Here is a 23,087-nt window from a genome sequence, read left to right as displayed (position 1 = left end):
GGTCTGAATGATCCTGACTTTAGTGTTCAATGATACACCTTTGCATTTGAGGACCTTTTCTAGTTCTCTCATAGCTGCCCTCCCCAGTCTAAGCCTTCTTCTAATTTCTTGACTATTGTCTCCATTTTGGTTAATGACTGTGCCGAGGTGTTGACAATCCTTGACAAGTTCAATGTCCTCATTGTCAACTTTACATAAATCTTCTATTGTCATTACTTTAGTCTTTTTGATGTTCAGCTCTAGTCCTGCTTTTGTGCTTTCCTCTTTAACTTCCATCAGCATTTGTTTCAAATCATTACTGGTTTCTGCTAGTAGTATGGTATCGTCTGCATATCTTAAATTATTGATATTTCTCCCTCCATTTTTCACACCTCCTTCGTCTTGCTCCATGCCCACTTTCCGTATGACATGTTCTGCATATAGATTAAACAAATAGGGTGATAAAATACACCCCTATCTCACATCCTTTCCGATTGGGAAGCAATCGGTTTCTCCATATTCTGTCCTTACAGTAGTAGCCTCTTGTCCAGAGTATAGGTTGTACATCAGGACAATCAGATGCTGTGGCACCCCCATTTCTTTTAAAGCATTCCATAGTTTTTCATGATCTACACAATCAAAGGCTTTTCTGTAATCTATAAAGCACAGGGTGATTTTCTTCTGAAATTCCTTGGTCCGTTCCATTATCCAATGTATGTTGGCAATATGATCTCTTGTACCTCTTCCCTTTTCTAAATCCAGCTGGCCATCTGGCATTTCTTGTTCTGTATATGGTAAGAGCCTTTGTTGTAGAATCCTGAGCATTACTTTACTTGCATGGGATATTAAGGCAATAGTTCGATAATTACTGCATTCCCTGGGATCCCCTTTCTTTGGAATTGGGATGTATATTGAACGCTTCCAGTCTGTGGGCCATTGTTTTCTTTTCCATATTTGTTGACAAATTTTTGTCAAAATGTGGACAGATTCAGTCCCAGTAGCTTGTAGCAACTCTATTGGTATGCCATCTGTTCCTGGTGATTTGTTTCTTCCAAGTATTTTAAGAGCAGCTGTCACCTCACATTCTAAAATTTCTGATTTTTCATCATACAGTTCCTCCATGAATGAATTTGTCATCCTTGCATCTCTTTTATAGAGTTCTTCAGTGTATTGCTTCCATCTTCCTTTTATTTCATCTTGGTCAGTCAGTGTGTTCCCCTGTTGATTATTCAATATCCCTACTCTTGGTTTAAATTTCCCTTTAATTTCTCTAATCTTTTGGAATAGGGCTCTTGTTCTACCTTTTTTGTTGTGTAGCCTAGAAGACTTTTGATCAATGAAAAAGGTGTCCCCCAATTAATTGGGAGCTAATTTTTGTGTTAATTATTTTTAACATTGAGTGACATCATTATTTCACTGTTCTAGTATTTATGTGAGTAGGAGAACAAAAAAAATCCATTTACTCTCTTGTTCGATCTGAAATATGCCAACTGTTACTAATTTTTAAAACCCGTCAAGGAGAGAACTTTATAAGAGCCCAGTGCAGCACAATATGGCTGAAATAATTAGGTTTCTCCTTAATAATAATAAAAAAAAAGATTCAGTGCCCATTTCCCTGTGTTGATCTCACAAACAGCAATCTGCAGTAATGTGAAAGGCATCAGCCTCTAATAACTGTAGGTGTTCTGGCTCATGCAAAAAGGATCTGCTGCCTTTGTGCCATATGTAAAGTTGACACGGGCTGTTCTTCCTCCATGTCCAATTAAGGCAGTTAATTTCATCTTCCTCTTTTTTTAAATTTTATTTCTAGACTTCATTTCTTCATGACTGAAGTCTGGCTTGCTAGCTTCAGGAAGCGCTTTCCCCCTCCCCCCGATGCTTACCCCCAAACCTAGTAGTAAACTTGGTGTCCTGTCAAGCTTTGCTGCTTGTCACTAGTCTTTTGGGGAGCTTCAGTGTTGGTGCCAGACATTTTCCTCTGCTGATGCAGCTTTATTTAAATACCACTTGCATCACAATGATGCTCCCCCTGTCCCTACACTCACGTTGAATGCTACATGTTGTGTTCCTTGCTTTGGTGATTTCTTTACATCTTGCATAAAATCTTCTCTCTCTCATTTGGCTGATGGTGGTTAAAGTCATAGCCCACTTTTTATTACTGGTGTCCCTGACCCCCTTGAGAGAGTTTTTCTCCCCCTCATTTATTCAGTCATTTTTATTTATGTGCTTGGAATATCCATGTGCTGCTTTTCGACAGCGCTCAAAGTAAAACAGGTCAGTGAGTAAAAATTTTAAAGTTTTGGCTACAAGTCTCATCTGCACTCACCCTTGAGGCTTCATTGAATAGATTATGTCAGTGGCTGTTCACAGTCAGAAATCTTGGTGGAAGAAGCTGTTGATATCCTGGCTAACCCCTTCGGGATCAGGATCACAGGTGTGTTTCTCCCTATTACCTTTGCTGTGAAACTTAACTCTGGAGCAGTACATAGATCAGACTATCAGTTACACAGTCTCTGATTTCCTACAAGGCACTTCTAGACCTGGCTACGCAAGTAGAGACGTGGTCGCAACAATTGGACGCACCCATTAAGAGCCCTTAAGTAGTCTCAGGGCGGGAATGTTACTTGTGTGGGAACTGTCTCCTGGACTGGGACTGGGCCAGCAAACAGGCACTCCTAAGAGTGGGGTTGAGAGCAGGCTCAGACCACATTCACACCATACATTTATTCCACTATTATTCCACTTTAAACAGTCATGGCTTCCTTCAAGGAATTCTGGGAAGTGTAGTTCATGATGGGTACCGAGAGTTTTTAGGAGATCCCTATTCTCCTCACAAAGCTACAATTCTCTGAGTGGTTTAACAATCAATCCCTCTTCCTAGAGAATTCTGGGAATTGCAGATATGTGAGGGGAACAGGTCTCCTAACAACTCTCAGCATCCTTCACAGACTACCCTTCCCAGGATTCTTTGGGGGGAAACTGTTTAAATTGGAATAATAGTGGAATAAATGTACTGTGTGAATGTGGCCTCAGTCTGTTCACACTGGTGCAAATGGCGGCACATCCTTGCCAATGGAGAAGGAGACTTCTCAGCCAGGTCTTCCGTAGGTTCCTCCTCTGCTCACATCTCCAGCTCACTTTATTCTGGAAGTACATACTTGATAGGAAAGAGTTCTACATCTAGCTAACTAGCTAAGTTGGAGATGCAAACACTAAGCCTAGTGTTTGCCCTCATACTTGGAGGAGAGGGAGAGACAAAGAGAGTATGTCTGCTCTCCTTCTCAAGAGAAAGAAGAAGAAGGAAGGAGATGTGATCAACATCCTATGCATATCAGTCTAGCAGGAAGGGAGAGACAGCAGGAGATCAAAGGATAGGTATTAGCCTAGCAATCAGGAGGTCTCCTCTCTAGCTACCCTTTTGAACCCCATGCAGCCTCAACCCACAAGTTGGAGTTGAACCACATATTCCAACACAAAGTCCTCTCTCTTGCCTTCTTGTTGCTAGTGTTGCCTCATCGGGCCTGTAGTGGTCATAGAGCAATACCTTCCTGTACTTTCTTTCTTTTTTTAAACAATCTACCCCATTATTTCTTACCTGAAAATGTATAACAAAAAATTAACTCCTTAATTTAATATCTCCATTGGCTTATTTTTTCCCCTTGTCTGCCCTTGTAGCTAAAGACATAAACAGTGAACTTGTGCTGCCTCTTGCTGCTGGAGATTCCTCGGTCTCCGTTTCTCTTTTTGCAGTTGTGGCAAACCTTTCCTGACAGCTCCTGTGTGTAATTTGTACAGAATAATTTTTTTTATCTCTGCCTTTCTGCTCAGTGCTGATCTAGAACTCTGCATCCTTTTGTTCTTCAGATCTCTTGTCTGCTTCTGGGCCAGCAGAGATTAGTTCTGTAAGCTCCCTCCTCTGAGCCAAATTTTCAGCAACATTCCAATTTTCAGCATCCATAGGAGCTACTTGCCTGATGCTGGAGATCTGTGCTCTAATGTGGTATTTTTAGTTTTTTATCTGGTTTTGTTCTGACACCATGTTGCATCTCCGGTCTCTCACGAACAGGTGGATCTTGTCTTTATAATAACCACCACAACCACCACCACAACTTTAAGTAGTTTCTTCGCAACAGTATAGTATGTACTCTGTTGCCTCTTCTGGTAGCCTAACAGAATGCATTTCTAACTTTTTCTATCTATAAATTGCACTCAGTGATCTGGTTTGCACATAATGCTAAGCCAAACCATGGTTTAGCACGAATGAGCAAATGTGCGAGTTCCTGGAGCTGTTGAACTCCTCCCCTGGTCCTACCTCTCTACTCTCTGCCTCTCCACCAGGTGCTTAGCTATGGTTTAGCTTAGTGTTACATCTGAACCTGGGCTCATGGTTTGTCTGGCTTCAGACAAACCACAAACTGTAACTAAGGTTTGTTCTTGGTTCATTCCTTGTGGTTTGACTGAGGGAGACAAACCACAAGCCCAGGTTAAGATGTAACAGTAAACTATGCTACAGCTTAATCCTGAGTAGTACGTTAGCAGCAGTCCCAGGGGCAGAGTGCAGCAGCTGTGATTTTTTGCTCCTTTGCGCTAAACCATGGCTTTCCTTAGGGCTACACCCCAAATGGGCCACTGTATCTAAACCAGGAGAGAGCGTGGTTGCTTGAAGCAGTATGTTCCCCTGAGTCTGGGACAGAAAGCTCTTTTCAGAAGTAACCACAGTGAGGAGAGTGTTGGGGGAGAGAGTGTATAGATCAAATGCCTACTACTGAATAGTGGGAACAGAGTTCAGAATCTCTAGGGAGGAGCAATACTAAGAGATGTTAATTCTAGGATCTAGGCTTTCTTAACAGTTAGACAAAGGGGCAAATCACCTTAAGAAAGCCACGGAAATCTGCATATGTGCTTTGTAAAAATTAAATTTTCAGGAAGCTGCATTCTGCACACGATATCCTGATTCAGCCCATACCCAGGCTGTGCAGAGCCCTGGTGTGACACCACTGCACTTTTCATGCAAGAATTCAGCTCTAAATCTTGCTTGTTTCAGCAATTCCTTGTTGTTTGGCAAGGAGGCCTGTTTGTTCCTGAGGTCACTACCAGTTCAACAGGCTCACAAGCTGGTTGGGACTAACGGAAATCACACACAGTTCATTGTTAGAAAAGGTTGTGGGAAATGAAGCTAAACAAGGCAACAAGGGATTATGCAGCTGTCAAAATCTGCCAATATCTGAGAGTTATAACAGGCTGAGAAATCAGTAGGTAAAGGAAGAAGAGAAACGTGTGTCTGTAGGTAGAACCCTTTGAACTGCTAAAATGTTATACAAATGCTTGGTATCGTTATTAATGTGCATTCTTTATCTGCAAACAAATTAACATCTTTTTTTGCACATTAGAAAAGGAAAATTGCTCAGGAGTCTTCAGATACCTAGGGCCAACTAAGTGGCCAGCTCTGGTTGTGAAAGCAGTTTTATCTGACTCCTGGTGACCCTGACTCCTGGCTCAATTTCAACCAAGGTGTAGTAAAAGAGTTGCTCAGAGTTTCACTTGTTAAGTTTAAATAAAGTTTTCAAGTTGTTAGAGATAATCAGCAGTTGAATGCTACAGTCTTTAGACTGTGTATGTAACATAAAACTATGATCAGTTTGTGTATCTCATCAGAGAGACGGTGCAAAGTGCTATATGAGAGGTAGCTAACATGGTGCCTTCCAGCTGTCTTTGGACTGCAGCTTCCAGTATCTAACCATTGGGGCTACTGGGAGTTGGAGTCCAACAACACCTGGAGGGCACTGCATTAGCTACCCCTATGATAGACAGTATACACTCAAATAGGGCTTGAGCACACTTGGGGATACATTTTTGATCCCTGTCTGGAGGACAGAGAATTGCCAACCCAAGAACTCTTAAGTTTCTGTATCCCTATGAGATCACAGCAGTTGGTCCTTCTGATTTTCATCAATAGCCCTGCATTTGTGGAGAGGTCTGGCTCTTTAAAGGAGAAGAAAGAAGATGAGTGAGGCAAGTTATGAATAAAGGGCTTCATTCAGTTTTCATGGGGAATCAGAAGCATTGTCACATTTGTGTAGTAACGTAACTATGGGCTAGATTAGGTGATGCTACCACTTGTGGGATTGCTTGTGAGCTCCCAGGTCTATGGAGCTGGACTAGATAGACCTTTAGGTCTTATGTTTCCCACCCTCATCCCAATCCAGCCCATAGTGTAGAGGGGAGGCTAAGCACACCTGTCCACCTCACCTGCTGTCCTGGCTCCTCTGCCAAAATGGGATGGACATGTCTGAAAATTGTCTTTATCATATTCCCACATAACAACAACAACAAACACTCATAAGCCAAAATCACATGGCCAATTGACCAGTTTTATCTGGGGGATCAACTTTACCACTTTGCCTATGTGTGCTGGGGGACACTTGGAGGTGCCATCCCTGTGTTGGGGATGGCATAGCCAGGATCACCAGGTGGGTGGGAAGGGCAGGCACTGCCCTCCAGACAATTGGGTGGATTTGGGCAGGGGGAACATTATCTAATCCAGCCCCATATTTTTACAGAAGCAGTAATGAAAAAGTGCTGGATGTTATCCAGATGATGACTCACAATGTTCTCTTAATCCAAACTGAGATTAGGAGAAAGAGTTAGCTTGCTGATTGGATGACTACATTTTATTGTCTTCGAAGGACAGATTAGTGATTGTAGTATTTCATTGCAACATTGCAAAATTGAGTTATTAAATTCTCTGCCACAAGATGTGCTGATGGCTAGTAGCTCGGATTTTTTTTTTTTTTAAAGGATTGGGTTTGGTTTAGGGGTATGCTAGACCAATTCAGATTTGGTACTGAATTTTCCATTAATTTGTTTATTTTCTTTCATTACAGACTGGATTTTTGTGTAGCAATTTTCCAAGGCCATTTTTTGGGGGGGAAATCTGCCTCTAAAATACTGATATTAAGAACAATAATTGTATCAATGTTTACTTTCATTTATTGATATTTCCTTTCAAAATATTAATATTTTCTTTAACAGTATCAATATTTATTTTAAAAATAGCAATATTAATATCAATATCTTTTGCTAGGGGAAAAAAGGATCAGTAATAGAAGGAACATGAATAGATACCAGCCTATTAGGGCAACGGAATGCTTTTGAATCGGCAACAGCCAAAGGATCCCGTCCCTAGCCAAGTGCAACCTCCATGTTCAGGGACAGTATAGGCTTAAACAAGTGGGATCTGCAATAAAACGTTGCAGCATGGAGTGCTGCTTGCTCAGGATTGCACTTACTCCATTCTGTTCTCCTTTTCTCTGATTTTCCATTCAACCTCCCACCCCCCAAAAAAACAACCAGCATTTTGTGGCTGTTGAACATGTTTAGTCCTCAGTGAGCTGCTTTTTTTTCTTAAGGACTTTTTGTAGCCCTGCAAACCATAAGATCCCCCCAAGCCTGATGAGTGCACAGGTGGTGCCATGTTTGCAACATAAGCAATGTCACTCACAGATTTAACATCAGAAACAGAAGGGAATGTACCAGAGCTAGAGACAAACTGTAGGGAGGTGGGCATTGTCTTTTGTGCCCCATTTTGGAGGTTCCCTGAAGCACCTGATTGGCCACTGTTGGAAGCAGAAACCAGATCGACTTTTGGCCTGGTATTATTCCAGTGAAGACTGCTCTAAGCAAGATAGCTGTGCGTCCTTTTGACCTGATTGCAGTATCTTGTTTACAGACAGAACTAGCCTGCTGTCAGGAAAGATGTTTCCCCTTACGTCAAGGCAAGACATATCCTAGAAAACGTGGATATACTGGGAAAGATCTCATGGAGAGCAGGAAAAGGGGGTCACTTAAGGAAGAAAATATGAGAAGCCTGCACAACTTGTGACTGACCAAGGCGATCAAATTGTTTCCTGTGGATTGCCATGTGCTTGCCAACACCCTGGTTTTGGTGTCGCCTTAGGCTACAAAAGTAGGGGGAGAGCTTCAAACATCTATTGGGTGGCAGATTTTGCAGGTCAAAATTATAGGGACCAGCAGGTAAACAAAGGGCTGTATCCAACTATGAACTACTCAGAGTAGACCCATTAAAACGAATGGATCTTTGTTAGCCATATCCATTCATTTCAATGGTTTTTCTTTGGTTTGGATACAACCCCAAAAGCACTGCAAAATACACTAAAATAGGATGTTTAATCCTCAGCTTCAATATTTGAATCGGTGTTTTGTTAATATATCTTTTTAGGGTTCTATTTTTACTGTTTGAGAAAAATGTTCATATGTATGTTGTACATCATCCTGAGCTCTTTTGAAGGAATGGTGATCTGTAAGTATCTTAAATAAATTGATTTAAAAAAACAACAAAAACAAATCATTTGTGTCCGAAATGCAGAATAAGCAAACTTTAGATTATCTGCACTGAATCAGAAAGACTCAAAAGACAAAAACAGACCATACAACAGGACTGAAAAATATGCAAGACGGAAACTAAATCTGAACATTCAGAGGTTCATTTTAAGAGGATAAATAGCATTCAGAGATATGTATCAAACTTGATGATAAAAGTAGAAGAAAAAATAATATTCAATTTTCAGTGAAATGATGATGTACTTCAGGGCACTTCCTGCATTAGGGGTATGGCATGCTGGCCTTAAAGGCATGGCACATGTGTACATGGACATCTCTGATCAGCTGATGTAACAGTGTAATCCTAATGCATGTTTTCTCAGAAGATAGTCTCATTGGGTGATATCCAACAGTAGACATACATAGAGTAGACTTAAGTCTATTGATTTCAGTGGATTTCCCCCATTGAGTTAAATGGCCCTGACTCCCCTTTACATGTGCAGGATTGTGGCCTAATTCTTTCCCACGAATCACTTTGTCACAGTTTCTGTGAGCTCCTGGTGGGATGCTAGTTATATCAGAAACTCAAGGAACAGACAGACCCTTTAGAAGTATGTGATCAGCCTCTGAACTAATGATAGTTCAGGGATATCCAACATGATGATGTTGGACTCCAGCTCCCATCATCCCTGACCATTGGCCATGTTGGGTGGGGCTGATGGGAGTTAGGATCCAACAACAGTAGGAGGGCACCATGTTGGCTATCCCTGCAACAGCTGATTGCATCTTTCCCCATATCATTTATGGTCAGTTGGGTCCCACAGCCCAACTCTGCCCCCCTAAATCAATTTTATCTGATCCCTTGCAGACCTGTCAAATTTTAACTAAAGTGTAGCCTAAAATCTGTCCATAGTTTCACTCATAAGGAATCTTCCACCATTCAGCTTCATTGGATGGCTCTGGGCTTTAGTAATATATGAAAGGAATCACAGAATCATAGAAAAGTAGAGTTTGAAGGGTCCCATAAGGCCATTGATTCCAACCCCAGGAAGAAAAACCTCTCATTATCCACTTTCTCTGTAACGCCATGCATATTTTTATACACCATCGCATCCCACCTTACCTTTTTTCTAAACTAAATAGCTGCAGGCATTGTAACCTTTTCTTGTAGGGGAGTTGTTCCAGCCAGCTTATCATTTTAGTTACCCTTTTCTCTACCTTTTCTAGCAATACAATCTCCTTTTTTAAGGTATGGCAAGCAGAACAGTACACAATGTTATAACGGCAGCTGCACCACAGATTTATATAGCAGCATTATGATATTGGCAGCTTTATTCGCAATCTCATTCCTAATTATCCCTAATTCGGAACTTTTTCCTAATTAACCCAGTATGTGGCAACTTTGAATCCATCTTCTTCAAATCTGCCTCATACTGGGCCAACATTTTCAACAAGCTGTCCACCATGACCCCAAGTTCTCTTTCCTGATCAGTAGCTGCCAGTTCAGTTCCTATTAGCACATATGTGAATAATTTTTTTGTTCCAATACACATCCCTTTGCATGTGCTAATGCAGAATTACATTTGCCATTTTAATGCCCATTCACCCAGTCAGGAGAGATTTTTTGGAGCTCCTTGCAATCTCTTTTTGTTTTTACCTCTTTGAACAATTTGGTGTTATAAGCAAACTTGCCCCCCTCACTGCTGACCCCTAACTCCACATCAAGTTAGAAAGCACCGGTTGCAATACAGATGCTTGAGGGACCCCTGCTTCTTACATCCCTCCATTGTGAGAACTGCTCATTTATTCAAACTCTCTGCTTCTTGTTTTTCAAACAATTATTGATCCATAAGAGGACCTGTCCCCGTATCCCATTACTCCTAAGCTTACTCAGAAGTCTTTAGTGAAAATCTGTATCTAAAGCTTTTTGAAAATCAAAGTGCACAGTGTCTACCAGATCACTCCACCCAAATAACTCTAAAAGGTTAGTTAGATAGGATTTACCCTTGCAGAAGCCATGCTAGTTCTCCTTCAGCAAGACTTGTTCTTCTATATGTCTGGTAATTCTATCTTTCATAATCCTTTCCACTAGTTTTCCTGAAACAGATGTTAAGCTAAGTAGCCTGTAATTTCTTGGATCTCCCCAGATCCCTTTAATTCAAAGTGTGGCCACAACATAGGTTGGTAACATAGGGCTCCTACTGGGACGGAGGGCGGGATATAAATCTAATAAATAAAAATAGTATAAATTAGCTATCCCAAACCCATTTTTATTTTATTTATGTTTTACTCCATCTCTGTAAACAATGTATCAGTCAAAATATGTTTATTTCTTTAGTCACTGGTGGCTGGTGCCCATTTAGATGAGCAAGGTGGAAGGCAGGGAGTCCAAACAGTTAGTGGAGCTGGAACCAATGACAGACAAAGCCAACTTTTTATAATTTTGTCCCCATCCTCCATTATAGAACCTGTTGAGTTCTATAATGGCAGCACTGAGACCAAGGAGGAGGATGCTGATAGGCCATGTGCTGCTCCCCAGATTGGCTACAAATAGGAAGGGAGGTGGGCAGGGTTTGATTGAGAGCAGACTGAAGTTGGTGAAGCTGTGCCCCATTTGCCAAAATGGACCAGCCTCCACCATCTCAGTGTCTGAAGATTTCATCATATATACTAATGGCAAACTCTGGTGCTGCTGTGGTTCATAATAGGTATCTCTCACGTCTACCCTGGGGAGGCGTGGGGGGAAGGATCTAAAGGAACCTGAACCTGAAGACTGTGTGAGCTCTGTTAACTGTGTGATCAGTAAAGTCAGTTAAGACATGTTAGGGCATTAGGACAGAGAGAGAGAATGGTAGGTGGTGGTGGTAGTGGAGAGAAGGAATTGCCTAACTCAAGCTCTTCAGAGCTTAAAATAAGTATACTGGAGGCAGTGGCGGCCGGTGGCGGCATGTTAGTGGGCTGAAGCATCTTGGACAGCTCCTTGAAAGCTTGAACTAAAATCTGGAGTGGATTTCACTGCCCCACTGACATGGAGCCACCAGCTGCTACTGCTGGGAGGGGGACTAGGTTTGGGGGATGTGTGCCATTAAAAACTGTTCCCATCACAATATACATGGATGTTTCAGGAAGAAGGAAAGACAACTGTATTCTGAAATATCTGAACGTTAATGCTCTTCCAAAATCAAATCTTAAGGATGTTGCTTGTTTCATAACCCAGATTAACACAAACAAATAGTAAGGCTATCATAACGATTCTAAGAGATTTTCAGCATTTTGAATTGGTTGTATATTTTCAATCGCTGCTTCAAAAAATATTCATTACTCCAGAAGAGGTACTATTTCATGAAAAGCTTTGAAAAACAGTTATCTAAACGTCCAAGTTTTTCCACTTGAAAAACTGAAAAAATATTTGGAAAAAATGCAGAGAGGGAAACAATTTGGTTCCAATTTTTGTGTGGAGGGGGAGGCTTCACATTTCTATACTTCTGCCACCAGACCGCATTCTAGAGAATACAGTGGCCCCCAAGAATACATATATTGGTCATCCTATTCCTATGGTTGTAAGAGTCAAACTTCAAAAATCAGAGGTCTCCATTATGCCCCATTAAGCTCTTACGTTTTGAAATAATCGTAAGCATTTCAGATGCCTTAAAACAGTGTTAAATTGTGTATTGGGTCAATTACTGTTTCATTGCCATCGCTTGTGTCATGCACCTGCTTTCACTGAGGCTGGGACAACCTAATTATTGCAATATCACAAGGGAACATAAGAGAACAAGACTGGTACATGCTAGCTAGTGTAGCAACCACCACAAGTATCAGTGAACATGTGAGGGAGAAAATCAGAGACCTGGCAAGTTGGCCAGTGAAGCTTCACATGGCTATGGGAGGGAGGGATTCTGTCCAACCCAGAATTTGGGTATAAGTACACACATCAAGATGGTTGCAATCTGAATTTTGAAAAGTCTTGAGCCTTGACTGAATTATTATTGTTGTTATTCTTCTTCAGATTTATTAGTCACTTTTTGTTTAAAAATGAACTCAAAGTAACTTACATACATAGACTTCTCTGACAAGACTGTATAAGAAAACTCAAAATGAAAAAGAGAACAATTACTAAACAAGGACAATCAACAAAAAATTGACTTCTTTAGATGCTACAATGTGATCAAAGCTCTGTTTTTGTTTTTGCTTCGTTGTGTGTTATGCATTGTTTTATACTCTACTGATATTTGTAGACCAAAAATAAAATGAAATATTCTTGGGGGGGGGCAACTTACAAACATTAAAAACAATAAATAAATCGCTATTTGCACCACACCTACCTTGCCGTAGCTCAGTCGTAGGGTAGATGCTTTGAATACAGGAAGCCCCACTATTCCATGTTCGATCACTGCCATCTCCAGTTCTTTTTTTATAAGAATCATATTGGCCACTGTGAGAACAGGATGCTGGACTAGATGGGCCACTGGCCTGATCCAGCAGGCTTTTCTTATGTTCTTAAGTGGCATCTGGGGCTCCATGTCATTGCGCCAGTGGAATCCGTTCCAGGTTTTAGCCTGAACTAAAGCACCTTATATAGTTTCTTGAAAGTTTGAACTAATACCCGGAGTGGATTCCACTGCTCCACATGGAACCACCAACCGCCACTGATCATATAGCAAGTAATGGAAAATACCTTTTACCTGAGGTCGTGGAAAACTGCTGCCAGTCGGAGTAGACAATACTATATTAGTTAGCTAGATGGATGTGCAGTCTGACCTGGTACAAAGCAGCTTCATATGTCCTTCTTACAGGTGGGGACATCTGATCCCTTGTCCCTAGTTTGAGGATGGGGGGGGAACCAGTTTAGAGTATTATCTGGATTGCTATTTGAAGAAATAGAAGTCTCATTAACAAGTCTAGCCTGTACTTCATCCTTTTTTAAAAAACAACCATGACCAAGTACATCCTAATTCATAGCAGAGCTCATGACTGATGTGCAAATAAAATATGAATGAGGATGCAGACATTTGATTTATTTTGTGTGCATGCATGTGTGCAGTTCTGTAGCTGTTTGTTGTGGACAGTTGTGTCCAGCTAGCCATTCACGGTAGTTGCTATCTGTGCAACTTTCATTATCAGAAGAAGCCAGCCCTCTGTGTTTTCAAAGGGTTTGTGTAGCAAATGACAGGTGCAAACAAGGCAGAAACTTCACTGATTTGACTGGAGAGTTCCAAGGGTAGCATGTAAAATATTTCCTGTTTACATACAATTGTGCAATTTGATGCAGGTGAAAGTTTTCATCTGCTAAATATTCGCTTAATTAAGAGCCTTCTATTCAGTGATGAATGTGAATTTAATGTGTTACTGGAATTGTCACAGTGCTTTTCCAGCTCTGTATCTGTCTGAAAATTTTTGCTGCTGCTTTTTAGTCATACTACTTTGTGAAAAAACATAAATTTGCTACTATTCTGGTTGACCTCTAGCTTAATGCTGGCATAGCACTTGGCCTGTGGTAGCTGAGTAGAAAAAGACAGCTGGAAGATCTAGCAGTAACTTAAGTGCTCTTTTCCTTGGGAAACTTGAAGGCCTGTGGAGATCAAGGGATCAATCCCAGTGCATTCCTAATGGGCAGTGCCAGGATTAAATTGAACATGGTCACCACTCAAAGCATATGTGCCAATTGCCTAACAGAACTTTAAAAAACATCATGTTGGTTGAAATGCTGTTGTACTGATAATTAATCTCTGTCTTTGCAATCTCTTCTTTTGGTTTCCCAGTTCACACTATCTTTCAGACCTTGGGCTGGTTCAAACAAACCATAGCTTGGTGTTATGAGAATGAGCTGTCATGCCCTTTCCTTCTCTGTCACAGCTGTGAGTAGGGCTTGGAAGCTTCTGCTTCTGTTTTAGATTAACTGCAGCTTGTCAAGATGTCCAAACCTAGACAAACTGTGGTTAACTTTAACTATGGTTGGTTGAAACTAGCTAACATCATACCATAAGTTTATAAAGCTGGTTTGTTTCAAAATGGTAAAGACTAACCACAATTTATAGAGTTTGGATGACAAGCTAACCTGCAGTTAATCTAAAATGGAATCACAAGTTTCTGATCTCCTTTTGCAGTTGTGTTGGAGAAGCAGAGGGGGAGTGTGTGGCCCCAAAACCCATTGAGATTCGTTCTCATAATGCTTAAGCATAGTTTAGCAATATATCTGAATGTGGTTGAATACTGCTCTTTCATATTGAAAAAATAAAAAGCCCTGCACATAGAAAATTAGGATAAGAACTCTTCTGTCTGACATTTTGGCTAAAATCCCGGGCCTGCTTTCCTGGGCCTAAGCCCTGTTGAACACAGTGGGACTTCTTTTGAGTAAACATGCTACAGGATTGCACAGCTAGCTTTCTATGTGGCGGTCCTTTTTTTTTTTTTGGTATGGCAGAGCATCCAACCATGAGCCACCCCACCTACAATCTGAAGAGGCACAGATGGGTGCAAATGACACCAGCTTACATTTAGTGGTCTATAGGTGTTTGTTTTCTTCTCCCTTTCCCAATAGCTCTTAACAGTGTTTGCATTTTATATTTTAAATCTGCGATTCTCATGCCAAATAATAGTTGGAAACAAATGCTTCGACTTGCAGCCCAGCCAAAGCAATAGATAACTTTCTGATGAATGCCATTTAGCTGGAAGCATTCTTAAGTGAAACATGCTCAAGAGTGGATTGGGCGGGGCATGCTTGTGCCAAAGGAGGTGAAGTAGAAGAGGGTGGAGAACGAAGAGGTGAAATCAGATGTGGGGCACACTTGGAACATGGATCATCGACAGGAAGTCTGGGGCAGGACCCTGGCGTGCTTCACATTCCATCTCACAGCAAGTAAAATTGTGAAATGGCAGGTGGATAAATGAGGATAAATGAAAAGGAGTTCTTTCCCCTCTCATGCAGTTGGAGTTCAGGCTGTGCTAGTTGGCAGAGCAAACTTTTCCAGCAGGTAAGGGGAAGTCGAGATAGGAAAACTTTGCTGAGTTTCAGATTTGTTCCAACTTGTAAAAGGTTCCTGTAGCTTCCCAAAGTATGCATACCTCCCTATTTTTTTCCTTGGCTGAGAGCTTTATTTACCAAAAGTTTGACATTGTATTCTGTGTTAAGAAGATATTTCTTACTTTTCCACCACAGGTTGGAAGGCATTTGACTTGTCACTCCCTCAACGTGTGTGTGTGTGTGTGTGTGTGTGTGTGTGTGAGAGAGAGAGAGAGAGAGAGAGAGAGAGAGAGAGATTTACTTTATTTCTTCAGTTCTTATCCTTGTGTTGGAAAATACCTTTTATTTCAACTGTTTATAATTGTTGCATTAAAATATGTACTCTGGGTGGCTACAGTTTGAATTGGGAAACTAACAGCTTTAATTTGTATTTTAAATGCTGTAGACAAATTGCAACCATCTAGTGCGTTATGCTAGCTCAAAGTATGCCTGACCGGTACAGGGATAGTTTTGGAATCTTATGCTTGAAATGTGTGTTTCATCGGCTGGGACAAGAGCTTACTGTTCATAGTGTTGTCACAGTGGAACTGAACTTGAAGTAATGAAATAAATTCCATTCTGGAAGTACTGTTGCAATTGAACAAAGCTGCATTGGAATATCTAGCAGGGTTCGGCATTGTGAAAGTAAAATCTAGGAATGGATTGCCTGGTTCCTAACATGTTTGTGATTTTGTATATGGGCTATAGCAGTGTTTTTCAAAGCTGGATCTTCAGATATTGTTGGACTGCAACTCTTACTATCCCTGATCATTGGCTAAGCTGGTTGGGGATGATGTAGTCCAACAACATCTGGGGACTAAGGATGAAGACCACTACGTTGTTCTGTTTAATAACAGTGTGTTCAGCTATTGCTGCCGTTGAAGTAGAATGGGTCTGCTCTGTCCATCCCTTTGCAAAGCTGCGCTTTGAGTGTATCTATTGCAAAACGGCACTTTTAAAAAATGTTGCTTTTAATAATTGTGAATCAAAGGCATTATAAATCTATCTGCATATGTGGCAGATTGAGCAAGTATGACCTAGCCCCGAATCTACTGAGCTGTGCAGCAAGCAATGGTGCAGTCCAGTAAACAAGATCCTCAGGGTTGATTCTATGCCTAGCCCCATACCAGTGGTATACAACCTTTTTTTAAAACAACAACAACAACCATAATTTCAGGGGGGGTTTCACCTTCCAGAGCTAATCCAATATTAGCTACATTGAGAATAGTCTCTCCAAGAAATACATTTAGGGATCTAAGCTTCTCTTTCCTATGGCTGCAATATTAAGTACATTTACTAGGATGCAAGTCCTGCTGAATTTGATGGGGCTTACTTGTCATTGTCAGTAAACACATATAGAACCTGGCTGCATATCTTTTCTTCAAGCATAATGAAAAGGCAGTAAAGAGGCTGACTTCAAAACAACGCAAGCTCTGCCAAGTAACAGCAATTTTGAGAAGAGAAAAAACCACTGCAAAGAGCTGTTCTAGCCTTTGTCTGGTTGAATAGTTGTTTATTATTTATTTATTTATTTATTATTATTATTATTATTATTATTATTATTAATTGGATTTATTAGTCACCCATCTGGGAGGTTGTCCAGCCACTCTGGGCGACGTACAGCCAAAAATATAAATTACATTAGACAATGAACGTAAAACCATTAGCACATTAAAATCACAACCAATAGTTACAGAACCTACAGAACCTTGTTAAACTTGCCACCACAAATTCTGAGGAACTCCTGGGGTTTAGCCGCTTTTAACATACTTTTGAAGGGGGAACAGCTTTTTAAGTGGGGAAGGAGTTCAGTGTTGAGCTTTAAACCGTTGGTCAGGGGTGTATACCCAGCTGATCACTGTGCTCTGCAAGTGAGGACCTCCTGCAGTACCATCTTATCAGGAGGTCCGTTTCGCACAATGTAGGAAGTGGACCTTTAGTGTTGTGGCACCGACCATCTCTGTTATCTTTTCAGCACCTATTAAAGACCTTCCTCTTTCAACATGCCTTTTTAAGTAGAGACCTTACCCCAGTCTGCATCTGGGCTGGAATTGCTTTTGAATATGTTTTTATAGTTGTTTTTTAAAGATGTTTTTAAGATGTTTTGTTTTAATATGTTTTAAAGTTTTGTTTTTAAGATGTATTAGAGGGTTTGTAGTGTTTTTGTTTGCTGCACTGGGCTCCTTGTGGGAGGAAGGGCGGGATATAAATTAAATCTGTGGGTGGGAGCATATTTTGCATGCAGAAGAGGAATGCAGTCATGGCTCCACTGCCTCCACTGCAATGAATGGGTTCAAACCTGGAAGGTATAGCAGGTCTCTGTGTAGCCTTGTAAGAAATAGGTGGCTATATAAAGAGACCACAGTCTTTAGCATACATTTGAACAACATGTTTTAAATATTCAATAAGCAACGCCTTGTCTGGTGCCATGGATCTGAAACCATAGTCTCTGGGAAACAGACTTTGGTTCTCTGTGCCACTATGAGAGCAGAGAATAGCAGCAACTTTGGTGCAGCATCAAATACCACAGCATACATCTGTAGATGACGTGCTGTGTTTATTAATTTATTACATTTATTAGTTGCCTGTTAACAGGTAGTCTTTTAGGCCAGGTGTGGGGAACCTCTGGTCCTCTGGATGTTCCTGAACTACAATTCCCAGCAGCCCCAGTAAGCATGTCTAATGGCCAGGGATGATGGGAGTTGTAGTTCAACAACATCTGGAAGTGATGCATTTACCTAGGCCAGCCTTTCCCAACTAGTGGGCCACCAGATGTTGTTAGACCACAATTCCCATCTTTCCTGACCATTGGCAATGCTGGCTGAGGCTGATGGGAGTTGTGGTCCAACAACATCTGGTGGCCCACTAGTTGGGAAAGGCTGACCTAGGCAACGCAAAGCACAAATGAAATAATACAATAAAATATCACATCAAATAAGATTCGCACACAAGAAAAATATAAATTTATCTAACAAGAGCTATAATAATGCCATCGGGGCACAAACAAAGTGTCTAAATCCTGTAGGTTGTATCCAACTTTCAGCCTTTCCCAACCAGTGTGCCTCCAGATGTTGTTGGACCACAATTCCCATCTTTCCTGACCATTAGCAATGCTGGCTGAGGCTGATGGGAGTTGTGGTCCAACAACATCTGGAGGCACACTGGTTGGGAAAGGCTGAACTAGATTCTACTCAAAGCAGACCCATTAAAAGTAAGGAACATATGTTAGCCATGTTTACTGACTTCAATGGACCTATTTTGAGTAGGACTAACATAGGATACAACCTTGTCAGAGCAGAAACTAAAAAAAATCAATAATTAGTGAAAAAGGCCTGGGTGAGCAGAAGCATCTTTGGCCGGTGCCAAAAAGATACCTTTGTAGGTGTCAGATGGGGCTCTCTAGGGGGAGAGTTCCACAGCCGAGAGAGGGGGCCCCACTGAAAGGACTGTCTCCCATTGCCACTCGCCCTACTTCAGTTGGACCTCATTTGATTATCTTGGGACACAGATCGATACATATGGGGAAAAGCATTCCTATAGGAACTTTGGGCCCAAGCCACGTGGGGATTAATAGGTCAAAAGCAGCACTTTGACCTCCATGACTTTATCCTGAGTAATTAATTCAATCTTTATTGCATAGTCCACAGACCATCACAAACATATCATATACATAACAACAATAATCACATAGCAGAGTGACAATGGATATATGAGCGTAAGCAAAGGTTATCAAATTCACAAATCAAGGGTTATACTTGATCAGATTCTTTCTTATCATCATGGCCTGGTTCAGAAATTTGGCTACAGATAAGGTGATATATTTATCCAGACCCTGGAGGAGAATTAGTAAAAGAGCATCCATCGTACAACCAGAAATAGCATGAGTAATGGGACATAAAAGATCATTTCTAACTTGAGCATACAATTTACATTTAAAAAGGACATGCAGAATCGACTCCACTTCACATATACTACAAAGGCAATATCTCTGATTTCTTGGTACCTTCTCATATCTACCCTCCAAAAGGGTAGTGCATCAAAACGTGCCAAACAAAAAGCCCGCCTGTACTTTGGAACAGAAAGCCAGGTTAATTAATTGATATGACTTGGAGATCTCTTTGCTACCTTTCCTGATCCATCTGTTATCTCACCTGTCTAGTCTGCCTGTCCTAGATTCCCTGTTTGCCCTGTGCCTTAATGCCTTGATTACCTGGTTCTAATCTGCTTCCTCTGCCTTTGCTCCTTTCCTGCATTGCCAAATACTCCTCTGTGTAGTCTTTTCTTGCTTGGGTCCCATTGGCACGTGTGCTTTAGCAACAAAACAGAAATGTGGGAGAATGGAGGGATTCTGCATTTGCTACTCTTTTACTTTTTTTGCGGGGCAGTGGTGGTAGTGTCTCCAACCATGCATATTGATGAGAGACTTGCTGCAGTTTCAGCAGAAGCCCTTTGTGCCTTGTGGGGCTCAGGCTTGCTGAATAAGCAAATTCTAAGGTCTGGCTCTGATTGGATGGCTGTCTGGAACTAGTGCAGGTGCAATGGGGTGCATCCATATTGGTTACTGCACATATGACTTAATATCTGGCTTGGGTTTATGCGTGTACTGGTGTGTACAAAACACAACCACATAGCAACATAGAAAACATCAAATTTCAAACAAATATTAAAAAATCATCAAATTTCATTCAAACAATGTATCATAAAACACAACTACAAAGGGAATGGTACTATAATAATGGCTAGAGAAACATTCAGTCAAATGCTTTTTTTTTGGACAGGCATGTTTTAACTAATTGTGTAAAAGACCATAGTGTCAGGGCCTGGCACAGAATTACACAGGGTGAGAGCCATCACAGAAAAGCCCCCCCTCCTAGAAATTGCCCATCACATCTCGTAAGACCAAGGAATCTGGAGCAAGGCCTCAGACGCTGAGCAGAGCATGGGTAGAGGAAAATATCATCTGAAATGATCAGTTGGTGTGCATGTGAAGTGAATAACAGTTACTGGAAACCGCGGCAAGGGGAGCACTGTGTGCACAGGTCCTGCTTGTGAGCATCCCATAAGGCATCTGGTTGGCCACTGTGAGAACAGGATGCTGGACTAGATGGGCCACTGGCCTGATCCAGCAAGCTCTTCTTATGCTCTTACCTATTTCACAGGCCAAATTAGCTATATGTAAAATGGAGGCAACTGCTGAGCACATCTCCCTGATTCTTATGATCAGACTTCCTGTTTCTTTGCTTCCAAGGCTGTGCTAGATGGATCGAAAAGCTGTGAGGAAGAAATGTTTCCTGGAGGAAGACACTGTGCATTTGTGAATGTTCACCTTGTTTCCCTTCTTTTACCTTGTTGCTCCTTCAGCATCACAGCCACCACCCTGCCCATTTAGGGGATCTTTCTCCAGCCAGCCAGAGATCACATAGTGAATGTGATGACACCAAGGAGGGCAGTGCTTTCTGAAGAAAAACTTTCATCCTCTTTTAAAACAATTCGGGGGGGGCGGGGGGAGAAGGTGATTATTTGCCTTTTGATGCTGATGAAAGCATTCATGAAAATTTCTTTCCACCCCATTCATCTCGGCCCTATTCTTTACCAAACTTTTCTTTGCAGAAAAATTAAGTAAAACAATAAAAGATGTAACCACATAATCTACTTCCGTGCTCTCAAGCCAACTCTGATTCACTGCAAGCATGAAATCACAAAATAAGTAACTTTTTACAGGTGTGGCACAACATAGAAGAAACGTTACTATTCTGTGGCTGAAGAAGGCGTTGTTTAATTCTGCATTGCATCGCTTAGATTTTATAATTTTTATTATAACATTTTATTATGCCTCATTACTTTCCTTGCACCTTTAAAATCTTCGCACCTCTAAGCCAGTTCCTATTTCCGTGTAGGAATTTGCCAAAATCCCTCATCTTAAATGCGTGTATCCTTTGGGATCAGCAGACAATTTGCTTTGGCATGTTTTTCTGTACAGCTCCCAGACACTCCTGCCTGAATAATTCAGCTACTTTCCCCATCCTAACGGTGAGTCAGATTACTCCCCTGCTGCCTTGTGCTTGGGATTTGGTTGTACAGCCATTAAGTGAGAACTATATAATTCAAACAGATAAAAAGTGCTGTGGTTTATGAGTAGCATGAGCTGTCATGGCAAGAGCTTACTTCATCAGGTGAATCTGATGAAACAGGCTGAAGCCAATGTTGATCTCAAATGGTGCAAAGCCCCATGAGACCTCCTTGAAAATCACATAGGATCAGTTCATACCGATGACTCTCGTGCAAAATAGCCTTCATTTCCTCATTCTCATGCGGTATGGTGGTTAAAAACTCCTGCCTGTGTTATTAAAATTTTGTATATGTAATCCGCTGTATGTTTTTGGAAAATTGTGTGTTCACGGTGCATTTGGACACCTCTTAAGATATCATAACCAAATTTTGCATGATGGTTTCTAGGATCAAGGAGCATGTTTTCGTTTGGATACCATTGGCTGACATTTTGAATCAAGCTGGTGGACTGGACCTTTCAAAACTGCACTGATTTTAACCATTGATCTCAAAACTACACTGATTTTTTGGTTTCTTGGAATTCCCAAGCAACTCTGGGTATGAGGCTGCTAGTTCAATGGAAGAGTACAGCCACAGCTACAGTCTGGCACTAAAGTCATATACTTTTGCCTAGGAATTTGTTTTAAGTATGAGAACTGAATGGAGCTTCCAGTCTTTCCACACACAAATTCACTCCTGTGTACCCTTGACCAAGGATGGGGAACCTGTGACCTTCCAGAGGTTATTGGACTATAACTCCCATCATCACCCACTATTAGCCATGCTGGCTAGGGCTGATGGGATATGGCCAACCAACATCTGGAGTGCCACAGGTTCACCACCATTGCCCTAAGCTTTCTTCATATCAGCAGTATAATTTAGGATGGGAGAGAAGTCATTTTTGTTGCTGCTGTTGTTAAGCAGCTGGGAGTCAGAAATACTTGTTGATCTGCTTTAAAACACCCAGTAGATCTAATTCTACCTTCTGCTCTCCCCTGATCCAGAGAGATCAGAAATGAACAAGGCAGGCATTCAAACCTGATAAAAAAAAAAAACCTGCTAGATCTGGCCAAGGGATCATCTAGTTCTGCTTCTAGCAGTGACCGGGCAAATGTCTCTAAGGAGACCATAAACCAAGTGTGGTGAAAACTTTGCCCTCCAGATGTTGCTGAACTTCAACTCCCATCATCGTCCACTGATCATACTTGCTGGGGCTGATGGGAGTTGTAGTTCAGCAACATCTGGAGGGCCAGAGGTTTTGCCCCTGCCATAAACAGAACATCAAGGCATTTTACAAGTAATAGTTGTGTGTCCAATGGACACCCAATCCTAGATATTGGACACCCAGTGGACACAAATGGACACATAAAATGTAATCAGTGAACCAAGAACACAAATTAAAGTTGGAAGCCACTGGATCAGACTAGAGGTATGAAATTTTAGTGAAATTTAACAGGAACATGGGCACATTACACAGTAATTGTTAGGATTCTTACAAACCATCAGTCTTTCTGAAAAAGTCTTAACAAAATCTCTCTCCCTGTAAACTGTGATGTCTGGTTGTCTTCTGTATTTTCATATTCTTTTTGTAAGAATACTGCTACAACACAGTGCGGATCATACGTGGCAGATTTTAATTTGCTTTGTAATGTATGTATTTACTCATGGGTGGGCATTTGCAAGGCTGTATTAACTCCCCCTTTTTTTTGTGAACCAC

At 41.2% G+C, this 23,087-nt stretch overlaps 1 protein-coding gene across 6 annotated transcripts in view; it reads left to right on the top strand.

The window, feature by feature from the left end:
• The window catches only part of PDZD2 (PDZ domain containing 2), a 355,202-nt gene that overhangs the window by 190,490 nt on the left and 141,625 nt on the right, over positions 1-23,087 (top strand). The window contains exon 1 of one of the 6 annotated variants that reach the window (XM_061615777.1): positions 15,095-15,293. The exons of the other annotated variants lie outside the window; for them this stretch is intronic. Coding sequence (XP_061471761.1) covers positions 15,217-15,293 — 77 coding nt within the window. The 5' untranslated portion in view covers positions 15,095-15,216. Of the gene's footprint in view, positions 1-15,094; positions 15,294-23,087 lie in introns of those variants that run through there. 6 annotated transcript variants of the gene reach the window in all.

This window comes from Rhineura floridana, chromosome 1, assembly GCF_030035675.1.
Source record: "Rhineura floridana isolate rRhiFlo1 chromosome 1, rRhiFlo1.hap2, whole genome shotgun sequence".
Lineage (NCBI taxonomy): Eukaryota > Metazoa > Chordata > Lepidosauria > Squamata > Rhineuridae > Rhineura > Rhineura floridana.
The sequence above is the reverse complement of the archived record's forward strand: the minus strand, read 5'-3'. Positions and strand labels throughout refer to the sequence as shown.